The 14320-nt window shown below is 47.2% G+C and overlaps 1 protein-coding gene across 1 annotated transcript in view; it reads left to right on the plus strand.

The window, feature by feature from the left end:
- The first annotated feature begins 1264 nt into the window (after nucleotides 1-1264).
- LOC133350125 (cytoplasmic tyrosine-protein kinase BMX-like) overlaps nucleotides 1265-14320 on the plus strand; it is a 43384-nt gene continuing 30328 nt past the window's right edge. Inside the window, exons 1-2 of the mRNA XM_061564153.1 lie at nucleotides 1265-1839; nucleotides 5612-5716. Of these exons, the coding sequence (XP_061420137.1) occupies nucleotides 1633-1839; nucleotides 5612-5716 (312 nt within the window). The 5' untranslated portion in view covers nucleotides 1265-1632. The remainder of the gene's footprint in view (nucleotides 1840-5611; nucleotides 5717-14320) is intronic.

A 14320-nucleotide genomic window follows, 5' to 3' on the forward strand; every position in this document is an offset into this window, starting at 1 on the left:
GGACCCGGCGTGTGTGTGCTGGGACCCGGCGTGTGTGTGTGTCTGGACCCGGCGTGTGTGTTGGACCCGGCGTGTGTGTGTGTGCTGGGACCCGGCGTGTGTGTGTGTGTGTGCTGGACCCGGCGTGTGTGTGTGTGCTGGGACCCGGCGTGTGTGTGTGTGCTGGGACCCGGCGTGTGTGTGTGTGCTGGGACCCGGCGTGTGTGTGCTGGGACCCGGCGTGTGTGTGTGTCTGGACCCGGCGTGTGTGTGTCTGGACCCGGCGTGTGTGTGTGTGCTGGGACCCGGCGTGTGTGTGTGTGTCTGGACCCGGCGTGTGTGTGTGTGCTGGGACCCGGCGTGTGTGTGTGTCTGGACCCGGCGTGTGTGTGTGCTAGACCCGGCGTGTGTGTGTGTGCTGGGACCCGGCGTGTGTGTGTGTGTGTGTCTGGACCCGGCGTGTGTGTGTGTGCTGGGGACCCGGCGTGTGTGTGTGTGTGTCTGGACCCGGCGTGTGTGTGTGTGTGTCTGGACCCGGCGTGTGTGTGTGTGTCTGGACCCGGCGTGTGTGTGTGTCTGGACCCGGCGTGTGTGTGTGCTGGGGACCCGGCGTGTGTGTGTGTGCTGGGACCCGGCGTGTGTGTGTGTGTCTGGACCCGGCGTGTGTGTGTGTGTCTGGACCCGGCGTGTGTGTGTGTGTCTGGACCCGGCGTGTGTGTGTGCTGGGGACCCGGCGTGTGTGTGTGTGCTGGGACCCGGCGTGTGTGTGTGTCTGGACCCGGCGTGTGTGTGTGTGCTGGGACCCGGCGTGTGTGTGTGTGTCTGGACCCGGCGTGTGTGTGTGTGTCTGGACCCGGCGTGTGTGTGTGTCTGGACCCGGCGTGTGTGTGTGCTGGGGACCCGGCGTGTGTGTGTGTGTGCTGGGACCCGGCGTGTGTGTGTGTCTGGACCCGGCGTGTGTGTGTGTGCTGGGACCCGGCGTGTGTGTGTGTCTGGACCCGGCGTGTGTGTATGCTGGGGACCCGGCGTGTGTGTGTGTCTGGACCCGGCGTGTGTGTGTGTCTGGACCCGGCGTGTGTGTGTGTGCTGGGACCCGGCGTGTGTGTGTGTCTGGACCCGGCGTGTGTGTGTGCTGGACCCGGCGTGTGTGTGTGTGCTGGACCCGGCGTGTGTGCTGGACCCGGCGCGTGTGCTGGACCCGGCGTGTGTGTGTGTCTGGACCCGGCGTGTGTGTGTGTGCTGGACCCGGCGTGTGTGCTGGACCCGGCGCGTGTGCTGGACCCGGCGTGTGTGTGTGTGCTGGACACAGCGTTTGCGTGTTTCCAGTGTGAGATCGCAACGTCGGGCACGTGGCGGGCTGCGGTACTTCCGCGCGCGCTTTATCAGAGCTCTTGCAGGAGGCTGTCTCCGCCCACGGCCATTTCTCATAGCGAGCAAACAAACCACAGGGACCAGTTAGGGGGGGGGGACGAGGGGCGCACGAGGTTAGAAAGGGATCACCAACATAATTGTAGCGATCACTCCACCACACTCATATTCGGCACGCAATTTTGTTGCTCTGAAGTTGGAAATATTTGCCGGGATAGTTGAAAACGCTGACCTGACCTTACACTTCACAACCACGCCTCTTGACACGACTGCCCATGGTGAGTTATGTATTCACCCAGTGCGTCGTGGAGTGCCAGTTCTGAGCATCCTCTGAAATTCGTGAGACGGAGCAGCGCGGACTGTCTTCTCTCCGAGATCCTCCTCAAGAGGTCCCAGCAGAAAAAGAAGCTCTCCCCCCTCAACTACAAAGAGCGCCTGTTCGTCCTCAACAAATCTTCTCTTTGCTACTATGAGTGCAACCCCACGAGCCAGGTGAGCAAGTCGTTGCTGCATGTAGCTCCTGTTCGACTCATGGGGAACGCCGGCCTGATGTCCTTCAACAATGGATCGGCGTTTAGGATTGTCACCGGTTGGGATCTGTGTTCGGGTAGCAGGAATTGGTTTGTCGCGAGATCTGGTACCGGTATTGCTATGTGGAACTTTGTTAGAGTAAGACTGCACAGTTTTAAAAGTACACCTGGGCTGAATTACAAACATGTTCGTGCTTCGTCTGTGGAAAGGGGGAAGTTAGTGTAACTATACGGATAAAGTCATGGTGACTCTATGTCAACGTTCTTGGTTGTCAATACAACAGTTACCATTGATACATGTTTTCGTGGCTATACAATGAGCAACTTTAAAAGATTGGTACTTCGATTTCTCGAGCTTATCAGCTTTGCAAGATCATTGTGACAAAAACGTTGTACGCACAATGGCTGTTTTAAGACTATGTCAAATGATTGCAGCACTGATCCTGAATAAGAAAATGTCCTACAATCATGAAACAATCTCAGTGGATTAAACGTAAACAATAATATTGTGAGCGCAGCTAGATGTTACGAGTGTACGAGTGTGTTTGTTTTGAGCGGGTTGTACTCCACACTGGAGACTGGCGACCAGAAAGTCGACCTCGGCGGGAGAGCGACTTGCTCACCATCGGAGGGTCGCGAGTTAAAATCCTGGTTGGTGATTGACCCAGCCCATCATCCCTCCGGGGGTCGATAATACAAAATAAGTAACCACTTGTGGGAAAGTCGACAGTGGTTGTCCTATGGAGAGACTCACTCCTGCCATAGGAATGTGGAATGTCCACTGCTGGCTCGAGGCTGTAAACAGGTGGCGAGCACTTGCCTCAATGCTCATTTCAGCAGAACATGACAACGGTGGTGTTTACAGTCGCCTACTTGGTAACGCCGTTCTAACTCATGGATGGGCACGGCGTTATTAAAATAGTGATGCCCCAATGGTACCGCCCCACGCAGTGAGGCCTACCTGGCGTCACAGAAGACTTTAGCTGTCTATGACAATAACTCTGGTAGTCATTTGCACTTCAAAAGTGATTGCTGTAGCATTTAATTCCTATTCAAACCATCACCTACTCTGTTCTCCATTGCTCTCTCTTTCTCATCTCTATGTGTTGTATATAATACTCTAAATACAATGCAGTACTCTGTGTAGTGTATAAAACACTCTATGTAGTGTATACAATACTCTATATGTATTGTATATAAATACAATACCCTATATATTGTATGCAATTCTCTATGTATTGTATACAATACTCTAAATACAATACTTTATGTATAGTATACAATACTCTAAATACAATACTCTATGTATTGTATGCTATTAATACAACACCCTACTTAAATACAATACCCTATATCGTGTGTACAATTCTCTATGCATTGTATACAATACTCTAAATACAATATTTTACGTATTGTTTACAATACTATAAATACAATATAATATGTATTGTATATTATACTCTAAATACAATATAATATGTATTGTATACTATACTCTAAATACAATACTCAATGTATTGTCTACTATACTCTATGTATTGTATACAATTTTTTATGTATTGTATACAATACTCTAAATACAATAATCTAAGAATTGTATACTATACTCGAAGTACAATACTCTATGTATTGTATAATATACTCTAAATACAATACTCTATGTAAAATATGCAATATTCTAAATACAATACTCTATGCAGCATTGATAAGTGGAGGGATGGCTATGGCCTGCGTCGGCAACCGAAATGACAAGAGGAGACATTTCTTATAAGAGGAGACATTTCTTACACCAAGAGGAGACATTTCTTACAACAAGAGGAGACATTTCTTATAAGAGGAGACATTTCTTATAAGAGGAGACATTTCTTACAACAAGATGAGACATTTCTTATAAGAGGAGACATTTCTTATAACAAGAGGAGACATTTCTTATAAGAGGAGACATTTCTTACAACAAGAGGAGACATTTCTTATAACAAGAGGAGACATTTCTTATAAGAGGAGACATTTCTTATTACAAGAGGAGACATTTCTTACACCAAGAGGAGACATTTCTTACAACAAGAGGAGACATTTCTTATTACAAGAGGAGACATTTCTTATAAGAGGAGACATTTCTTACAACAAGAGGAGACATTTCTTATAAGAGGAGACATTTCTTATAAGAGGAGACATTTCTTATAACAAGAAGAGACATTTCTTATAAGAGGAGACATTTCTTACAACAAGAGGAGACGTTTCTTACAACAAGAGGAGACATTTCTTATAAGAGGAGACGTCTCTTACAACAAGAGGAGACATTTCTTATAAGAGGAGACATTTCTTCTAACAAGAGGAGACATTTCTTATAAGAGGAGACATTTCTTATAAGAGGAGACATTTCTTATAACAAGAGGAGACATTTCTTACAACAAGAGGAGACATTTCTTATAACAAGAGGAGACATTTCTTATAAGAGGAGACATTTCTTACAACAAGATGAGACATTTCTTATAAGAGGAGACATTTCTTATAACAAGAGGAGACATTTCTTATAAGAGGAGACATTTCTTATAAGAGGAGACATTTCTTACACCAAGATGAGACATTTCTTACAACAAGAGGAGACATTTCTTACACCAAGATGAGACATTTCTTATAAGAGGAGACATTTCTTACACCAAGAGGAGACATTTCTTACAACAAGAGGAGACATTTCTTACAACAAGAGGAGACATTTTTTATAAGAGGAGACATTTCTGAGAACAAGAGGAGACATTTTTTTTTATAACAAGAGGAGACATTTCTCCAACCCAGCTTAAATATACGTTCCAAGCTTGGTGGTGTTTCATTCTTCACCTGAGGACGGCTTCTTGCGTTGTGGCCGAAACGTCGTGAGAATTATTTTATTATGTTTTATTATTATTATTTTATTACTTCCCTTCTACGTGACTTTACCGAAAGAACCAAGAAGAGGAGACAGGGAAATAGAGTTTTCAGGTCCATATGTCGTACAGCCGTTTCAATACGGGCAAAAAATATATATTTGTTCGTGTTTCTCCCTTGTGATGGCACTTTGTAGGATGAACGTTGATATTTATAAGGACACAGGGTGACCAATAAGGTCTGAATTTGCCTGTAATTAGGTAGGCACTGATTAGGGGTTTACAGGTATGCCTGAGTCAGTGCTTAAAGAACTGCAGGTTGCCGACCCCGAGGTGGATGAGGGGAAGGCGGTGCACATATGCCACATCTGTCCCTCCAATTAAAACAAATGATTGGTGTGTTTTGTTCGTAAGATGAACACACTGACAGAGCACATGGAAGGTTACGGTGTACACAGTACAAAGGCACAGGTTCGCCAGATTCCACATAACGACGAAGGTATTCTCGCGTCCACTGCACACACTGCAATGTTTGAGGAAAACCTATTATAACATTTCTGAACTCACAATACTCATGAGTGTAGTGTGGATAAAACGAATACTTTATCAGCATAGTGCATAACATAATGTGTTTAGCTACTTATTCTGTTCGTATGCATGTATATGTATGTTGAACTTCTTTCGCACCATAAGTAGCCAACCGTGCTAACTGGAGGTGCTAATATTCCCTGTAGAGACGTTCCTGATTATTTTGTGCTCTGTATAGTGAATGCCTTTTTGCTAAGCTTCTGGATTTCTTGAGCCATCACTGCGCAGGTGACTTTATAATAATATGATTAACGTCAAACCATCCTCTCCCTCGTTCCACAGAAAATCGGAAGCCGAAAGGGATGCATTCTGCTGTCCCGCATCCGCTGCGTGGACCGCGTGCTGACCACCCCCTACACCAGCCCAGAGAAGCGCTTCCCCTTCCAAGTGAGGAGCCCCTTCACATCCAACACGAGGGCCCAATACACAAGCACCCGCAAGAGGCCATCACAGACACCCGCCTTGGCTTGACAGACACACTGCCAGTAAACAACGGCAGTAGAAATCCCTCAAGAGATGTGACTGCTCGACTCGACCGATGTGTGCTTTGATATTTGCATTGTCTTTGTGCTGTTTGTCTGTTGGCGTTCTCTGGTCGAACACCGGTGAGACGAGGCCATTCAGGACACTGTAGCTCTGGTGTAGGCCAATTAGTTTCAAGGACAATGCATGCACTATTATCAGAGCTTGTTTGTTTGCATGTTTTACCACAGACATGCGTGGTTAATGCAGACTGAATACCTTGTGATGGGTGTCTAGTTACTCTTTGGTTCTTTCGGTAAAGTCACGTATAAAGATAAAATAATAAATTAAATAATAGCATACGACGTTTCGATTGCAACACAAGCAATCATCATCAGGTATAAAAGAAATAGCAACACAAATCTAACCAGAAAACTATAGACAGACATATAAGCAGACAGATATCACAGAGATACATAGAGAGAGAGCACACATCAGCACACAGAGAGAGAACGTCTCTGTGACGAGGCCTTAAATAGAGAGAGGGGGTGGGGGCGGAGAGAGGGAGGTGTTGCAATCGAAACGTCGTATGCTATTATTTAATTTATTATTTTATCTTTATACGTGACTTTACCGAAATAACCAAAGAGTAATTCCTGCAGTCACGAAAGCTCCAAATTAAGATTTAACCACTTCTACGGGGAAGTTTTAAGTTTATCTTTTTCTCTCTCTCTGGATTTTTTGTTCTCTCTCTCTGCCTGTGTAGCGATCTTCGTGTTTGTGTCTTTCAAATTTCACACTTAACTTGTAACTTAGCAATCTTTGAAATAGGTAATCAACCAGACTATGCGTTAATTGTGTGTTGACCGACTCTATGTGTTGCATTACATTACATTTCGATATTTTGATAGGTTATTTAATTTAGTGTGTCTCTCACCCACTCTCCTAATTTTCAGGCTTGCGTACCTTACCACGCGTCATCCTACTCATTGACATGCTAATTTTTCTCTAACCCCTCCCTCTCTCCGCCCTGACCCCCTCTCTCTATTTAAGGCCTCGTCACAGAGACGTTCTCTCTCTGTGTGCCGATGTGTGTTCTCTCTCTATATATCGTTGTGATATCTGTCTGCTTATATGTCTGTCTATAGTTTTCTGGTTAGATTTTTGTTGCTATTTCTTTTATACCTGATGATTGCTTGTGTTGCAATCGAAACGTCGTATGCTATTATTTAATTTATTATTTTATCTTTATACGTGACTTTACCGAAAGAACCAAAGAGTAATTCCTGCAGTCACGAAAGCTCCAAATTAAGATTGGGTGTCTAGTTGTCTAGTTGGTGTTTAGACATTGTAACGCCTCCCATATTTCTGCCGGAAAGGGGTAAAGCATATTATATGGATTTTTAATCATCTTGATACTGATAAATAGGGTCTCATAGATATAATCCTCAATGTTATAAGAGAACAGGGTTGTTAAAATCGTATATATTTTTCCATTCCCGGTAACCGAATGAAAAAAAAAGAAAACAACTGGTTGTTACCAGGTTTAAGCAGATATAGAAATGTCCAGAGCAATAAAAACATCCATACCTTTTTAACTAAGACACTAAGGTGACTGCTACGGCGGTGTAATGGTGTGCACACTTGAATTGCCATCCAGCGTGAAAGAGTAGACTAAAAAATACCCTCTTTGGAGTCCCCTCCAGAGGAAGCCCTTCCACCATTCAACTCAGACACGAGGGCGGGTTGGGCCTTCACCCGTGCATCGCAGTGCCTTCAAGACTCTAATTCCAGTGGAAATAGTCACGGGTTCATGACTTTCACAACTGGTATTCGATTTTTTTAAACACTTTTACCAATTTACTAGTTGTCTGTAACAGGCCGGCAACATCCCATCACCACCTCCACGTGGTGCCGGCTGGATTCCAACCAACAGTGAGGGTCTTTGGCGTCAGATGGAGCGACCCACCGGCCAAAGTATTTCTGTGTCGCATCTATGGCAACGTCAAATCAACTTTGAACAAGCTAGGGCGCCCCCCGGGGGAAACGCGCGCCGTCCTCGCCCAAACGACGCGAGAAGTGGACGAGGGCTACCTGCTCATGGACGGGGCAGGCTAAAGAAGTTAGTCCGACTACGACTGGGAACACTCAACATCGGAACATTGACAGGGAGAAGTCGAGAATTGTCAGCTGCCCTAAAGGCCCGTCGTATCGACATCGTATGCATCCAAGAAACGAAGTGGAGCGGAGCAAAGGCCAGAGAGATTGGAGAAGGATACAAACTGTTCTACAACGGTGAAAGAACCACCAAGAACGGCGTTGGAATCGCAGTCAGCCAAAATCTACGAGATAACGTCGTGGCCGTCCACCGTGTTTCCGACCGCCTCATGTCCATCGAAATCGACTCAAACGACCTATGCCTCAGGGTCGTATCTTGTTATGCGCCGCAGTCTGGCTGCCCAGCAGATACCAAGGAGGAATTTTGGGAACAATTTGATGGACACATGCAATCGATAAACGGAGAAGAGCAGTTAGTAATTGGTGGAGACCTAAATGGACACGTTGGAAACGCCCGGGATGGATACCTTCGAAACCATGGTGGCCAAGGATATGGTACCCGGAACGATGAGGGAAATCGAGCCCTGGACTTTGTGGAAGCCCATGATCTTGTCCTCGCCAACACCTTCTTCAAGAAGAGACCGTCCCATCTCATTACGTACGCCAGTGGTGGGAGATCAACTCAAATTGATTACTGGCTTGTCAAGCGGAATAAGCTGAAAACGGTGACAAACACTAAAGTCATACCATCGGACAACATCACCCCACAACATCGCATCCTGGTCATGGACATGAAAATGGACATTGGCCAGCGACATCGCCCACCAACAATGGGACAGCAGCGAATTAAGTGGTGGCGGATGAAGGAATGCAAGGATTAGTTGAGAGTCACCCTCAATCAGATTGACGTGAACACCAATCGACCAGCGAATGCGATTTGGGAAGATCTCGCCTGGCCAACTGTGCACAGCAGCAACGGAAGCACTGGGGCTAATTAAGCCGGGAAAACGCTTCATTGACACGCACATATGGTGGTGGAACGAAGAAGTGCAGCTAGCAGTGAAAGAGAAGAAGCTAGCTTTCAAGAAGTGGCGCCAAAACGCTCGCAGATCTGGATTACCAACACTACAGAAACTGCAAATCGGCAGCAAAGCGAGTAGTAGCAGCGGTGAAATTAGCTCAATACGACCAACTGTATGTCGAACTGGACACCCCAGAAGGTGCCAATAAGATCTATCGACTGGCAGAGGCGCGCCATCGTTCGACTCAGGATATTGGTCAGGTTAAATGCATAAAGGATGAGAATCACAGCGCTCTCAGAGACCCGCCCGCCATCCTTCAACGCTGGAGCGACTACTTCTCTGGAATCTGCAACCAGGAATTTCCCCACCCACCGATTATTAGCGCTGAACACGTCCTCGGTCCCGTTTTGTCTATCATCATTATCGAAGTGGAACAAGCTATCAAGAGAATGAAGAATGGGAAAGCGACTGGCCCGGACGATATCCCTGCTGAGGCCTGGAAGATCCTTGGCAGGCAGGGTGCTGCCCTTCTTATCCAGCTCTTCAGCACCATCACGAGCACCGGTGAGGTCCCAGAAGCCTGGTCGACCAGCACGACGGTTCCAATTTGGAAGGGTAAAGGGGACGTGGCAGAATGCTCGAATTACAGGCCAATCCGGCTCCTGTGTCATGCGATGAAGATTTTTGAGCGAGTTTTGGACACGAGGATTAGAAACATCATCACCCTATCACCCAACCAATGTGGCTTCGTCAAAGCATGTGGCACTATGGACGCCATTTTCGCGGTGAGGCTCCTGCTGGAGAGGCACAGAGAGAAGAACAAATCTGTGCATGTGTCTTTCCTAGACCTTGAAAAGGAATTTGACAGGGTCCCCCACGACCTCATCTGGCACTCGCTTCGATCCCATGGAGTCCCTGAAACCTACGTGCATTGGGTGCAACTCCTATACAAGAACGTCACCAGTGCAGTCAGGTGCGCAGTGGGCATATCACCGCCATTTCTCATCAGCGTTGGAGTGCACCAAGGATCGGCCCTGTCACCACTCCTGTTTATCCTGTGCATGGACACGATCACTGCTGACCTGCACACGCCCCTGCCATGGTCAATTCTCTATGCGGATGACGTCCTCCTCTCAGATGAAGAGAGAGGAGATGTGGAAAGACAAACGCGCCTGTGGAAGGAACGTTTGGACGAAAACGGGATGAGGTTCAACATCAAAAAGACGGAGTATATGGAGTGTGGCCCCCAAACCGACGGCACCATCAGCATTGACAGAGAAGATCTGAAGAAAGTGACGGACTTCAAGTACCTGGGCTCCACCATCAGCTCAGATGGAAGCATCACGACTGATGTGAGGTCACGAGTCAATGCGGCATGGATGAAGTGGAGGCAAGTCACTGGAGTCCTCTGTGATTGGAAAATGCCGGATAGGCTGAAGAGAAAAATTTACAAGACCATCGTCCGACCGGTGGCACTCTATGGATCCGAGTGCTGGCCAGCCACAACTGTACACGAACAAGCCCTCCATACCATGGAGATGAGGATGCTCAGATGGAGCCTTGGAAGGACTCAATGGGATCGTGTCATGAACGAAGACGTTCGGAAGCGACTTGGTGTGGCCCCCATTGCGGACAGGATGCTTGAGGCAAGGCTTCGGTGGTACGGCCATGTGATGCGAAGTGAAGAGTCATCAGTGGCCAAGACTGCCATGCGTATTGAGCCAGAGGGCCACCGTCCACGCGGATGTCCGAAGAAGTGATGGATGGATCGAATAAAGGAAGACATGAAGACGGTCAACGCATCCCCCGAAGATGCCTTGGACCGAGCCAAATGGAGAAGACAATGCCGAAAAGCGGACCCTGTGCCACAGCGGGAACAACGCTAGGAAGAAGACTAGTTGTCTGTAACAGCCCTGTATGAATTGTTCCAGAAGATGCCTCTCACTGTCTTTCTGTCCGCATTTCCTGTAAATATTGCCCAGCAAACACCTTAGATTAGTTCCACGAACCGCCCCTCCAGACTGTCAACCCTTACATTTGTCGTGGAGTATTGTGAGTAACCAATGAGGGGGCGAACAGAAGGAGGTGCTAACGGGTTGACAGTCAAGGGTGACGTAACGTCACGGGTTACGTAAGGGGCTTCGGAGAGCACCTTCGCGAACAATGGCGGGGCTGAGCTGGGGGGAGGAGCTGCCCAAGGGATCCTTAAGGGGGGCCCCGTGATGAAGGCGGAGTCGTTGTGGGGAGCCAGGGTAAGGACCGGCCGGAGTGAGTGTTTCTCTCCTCGTCGGGGAGTAGTGTTGGCTGAACTCCCGCTCCGGGCAGACGAGTGAGAGAGCCTAAGGGATCTCCGGAGTACAAGAGTAGGGTAGAGGACCAGGGTCTCTCTCCTCGTCGCGGGATGGTGTTGGCTGATCCCCCGTCCCAGGCAGACGAGTGAGAGAGCCAAGGGATAGCCGAGGGTAGGGTCCAAATAGTGTCAGTGTCCGGGGAAGGACCGAGATAGAGTGCACCTACACTGGTGTGAGTGTAGGATATCGAGTGTGAGAGTGGTTTAATAAACGGCAACAGCCCTTATAGTATTCCTTGTCTCCGCGTGGTTCTACTGCACAACACATTGTATCCACATGCCCAGCCGAGACACAGACATTGCCCTGCTAACCCCGTGCTCCTCCTGTTTATCTGTGAAAAAAGATCTTCATAGCTCATCGGATTCCTCCTCCAGTCTAAATAATATTCCGATTACCAGCGTTATCTCTGCTGCACCAGACACTTAAATGCTCATACATCTAGGTGCGAAATAAAGTACGCAATCCCACCGTTAAATGGCAGACATGTAGTGACACGCTTTAAGAAAGGGAATTCTCATTCTCGATGCTACTACCCATTGCGTCACTCAACACAGATTATATAAGTTGTATCTGCATCTAAACACAGTTATTGAGCACGTGCCCAAAACGTAGAGTGGCCAGCAACAAACAGAAATGTCTAACGTGTAACAGACGAGAGTCAACACGTGTATTAAATTTAGAAAAGGCAACTTTAAAACCTTGGGAAAGGGGACGATGCGAGAGGATTCCAGAGTTGAGCAGTGCGAGTGACGAAGCAGAGATGGGTTGTGGCCTACAGTTTGGTGAATCGGTGAGTTGGTGGGTGAGTCGGTGAGTTGGTGGGTTAGTTTGGAGGTGAGTTTGGTGAGTTAGTGGGTGAGTTGGTGGGTTTAGTTGGTGGGTGAGTCTGAACGTTGGTGGGTGAGTAGATGAGTTGGTGGGTTAGTTGGTAGGTGAGTCGATAAGTTGATATGTGAGCTGGTGAATTGATGGGGTAGTTAGTAGATGAGTCGGTGAGTTCGTTTGTGAGTTGGTGAGTTGGTGAGTCGGTGAGTCGGTTGGGTTTAGTTGGTGGGTGAGTGAGTTGTTGTGACCTACAGTATGGTAGCTGACCAATGTAGATGAGACGAAACAGTCTGTTCATGAGAAGAGTCTTCGGCATGATAGTTGTGATAAAAGAGTGATAAGGAGGCGACTGACCGCAAGTAAGTGGTTGGCGTGCGTTAGTGCTGGTTGGGACTCAGGCTCAGGTGAAAAGGTTTGTGAGAGGATCAGGTGTGGCGGTCGAAGATTCCAGGATTCACCTTTCAGTTCATCTGAAGAGTCTCGGCACCATACGCCGACCAGAATATGTCGTTTGATCACCACGTGCAAAATATAGTCAGGTCCTGCAATTTTCATATCAGGGCTCTACGACACTTTCAACCACTATTGAGTCGTGATGTAGCCAACACGGTGACGTGTAGCATAGTATCGACGAGGCTCTATTATTGCAACTTGCAACTCTATGGGCCGTCTGGCAGAATTCTCTGGCACGTGTCGTGACGGGTACTGCAATATTCGACCATGCCCGCACAGTGCTCGCCAAGCTGCGTTGGCTTCCGGCTGCCGGACAAATACATTATAAGCTCGCACTCATTACACACAAAGCACTTTCCACAAATGAACCACAATACCTTGGTGATCTCGTCAAGGAGCATACACCATCACGTGAACTCCGATCATCCTCTCAGTGGCTTTTGGCTGGCCATCGAATAAAGACGGTCACTGCATCGCGCGCTTTCCGATGTGCTTCTGCGGCCGTCTGGAACGCTCTTCCTTTCGATATTAGGAAGCCAGTGGAGCTTTAGCACTTTTAAATCATCCAGATTAAAAACTAATTTCTTTAGAACTGCTTTTTGTGTTTCGTTTGTTGTCCTTACCCTGCACCTCCGATTAGCACGGTTGGCTACGGATGGCGCGAAAGAAGTTCGACATACACACCGATTGGCCGAGACGAATATAAACATTATATGACCCATCGCGATGCGCAACGCTTAAGACACACATCGCTTAATATAATTTGATTATTATTTATATGGTACTGTAGATGGATTTTATTTATTTCAGTGTATTTACTATACTCTTTGGTTCTCTCGGTAAAGTCACGTCGGTGTAAAATAAAATTAATCACGACGTTTCTATTGCAACACAAGCAATCATCATCAGGTGGGACGCTAGGAGAGGGACGTGAAGCTGGACGGGGGGGGGGGGGGAAGTGGGCGGGGCTGGAAATGGGAGGCTGAGTGAAAGTTCAAGTTCATTCATTAGTATAGCCCTGTGAGCCATTCGGCTCTTGAATCGGGTGCAACCGCAACAAACAAAAAACAAAAACATGAACAAGAAGACATCTTAAAGTGACTATGGGCAAACAGAAAATCCAGGAAAAGACAGCAAAATATTCCAGAAAAGCACCGTACACCAACGCCTTGTGTAAAAATCCCAGTGGGATGCAAGTCAAACAACAACAACAACCACAAGACAAATTAGATTAAGGCCATCAGTCTAACTCCGTACTACAACAAACAAACATGGCCAAACCAAAAAACTTTTCGAAATCACCAAAATAAAGCCATACAAAATCAATGAAACAGCGATCATAGGAACTGTGACCGAATTTTCACAATAAACGACATAAACAACATGTACTACCAAAACTCTGCAGCCATAGCTGGCTGCATGAGTCACTCCACAACAGCAGGAGCACTAGTCGGAGTATAAAAAGTTTCAATGCACCTTTAAGATCAGCACACTAAATCAAAACACAGGTCATACTTTGCAGCGATCATCCGGAGCGAAACATTTTATTTAAGGCCCCTGAATAGCAGTGGCAGCTTGGGGTGTACAACTCCTCTAGAGCAGTTTTGAGTGAAGATCTCATAGGTAGTGACTCAAGTTTCAGTTTATTGGCAATAACATTCCAGACAGTTTAACACGTAGGCCGTGTCGGGTGGTGGAGGGTTACGACACATTTATAAATAACGCGATCTAAACCCAAAAACGTTGATTATGAATAACATTCCAGACCCTGGGGGCATGAATAGCAAAGGCCCTTCCTCCAGTATTTGTACGGCAATAGG

The sequence above is a fragment of the Lethenteron reissneri genome, chromosome 32 (assembly GCF_015708825.2).
Source record: "Lethenteron reissneri isolate LAM-NWPU_2019-01 chromosome 32, ASM1570882v1, whole genome shotgun sequence".
Taxonomy (NCBI): Eukaryota; Metazoa; Chordata; class Hyperoartia; order Petromyzontiformes; family Petromyzontidae; genus Lethenteron; species Lethenteron reissneri.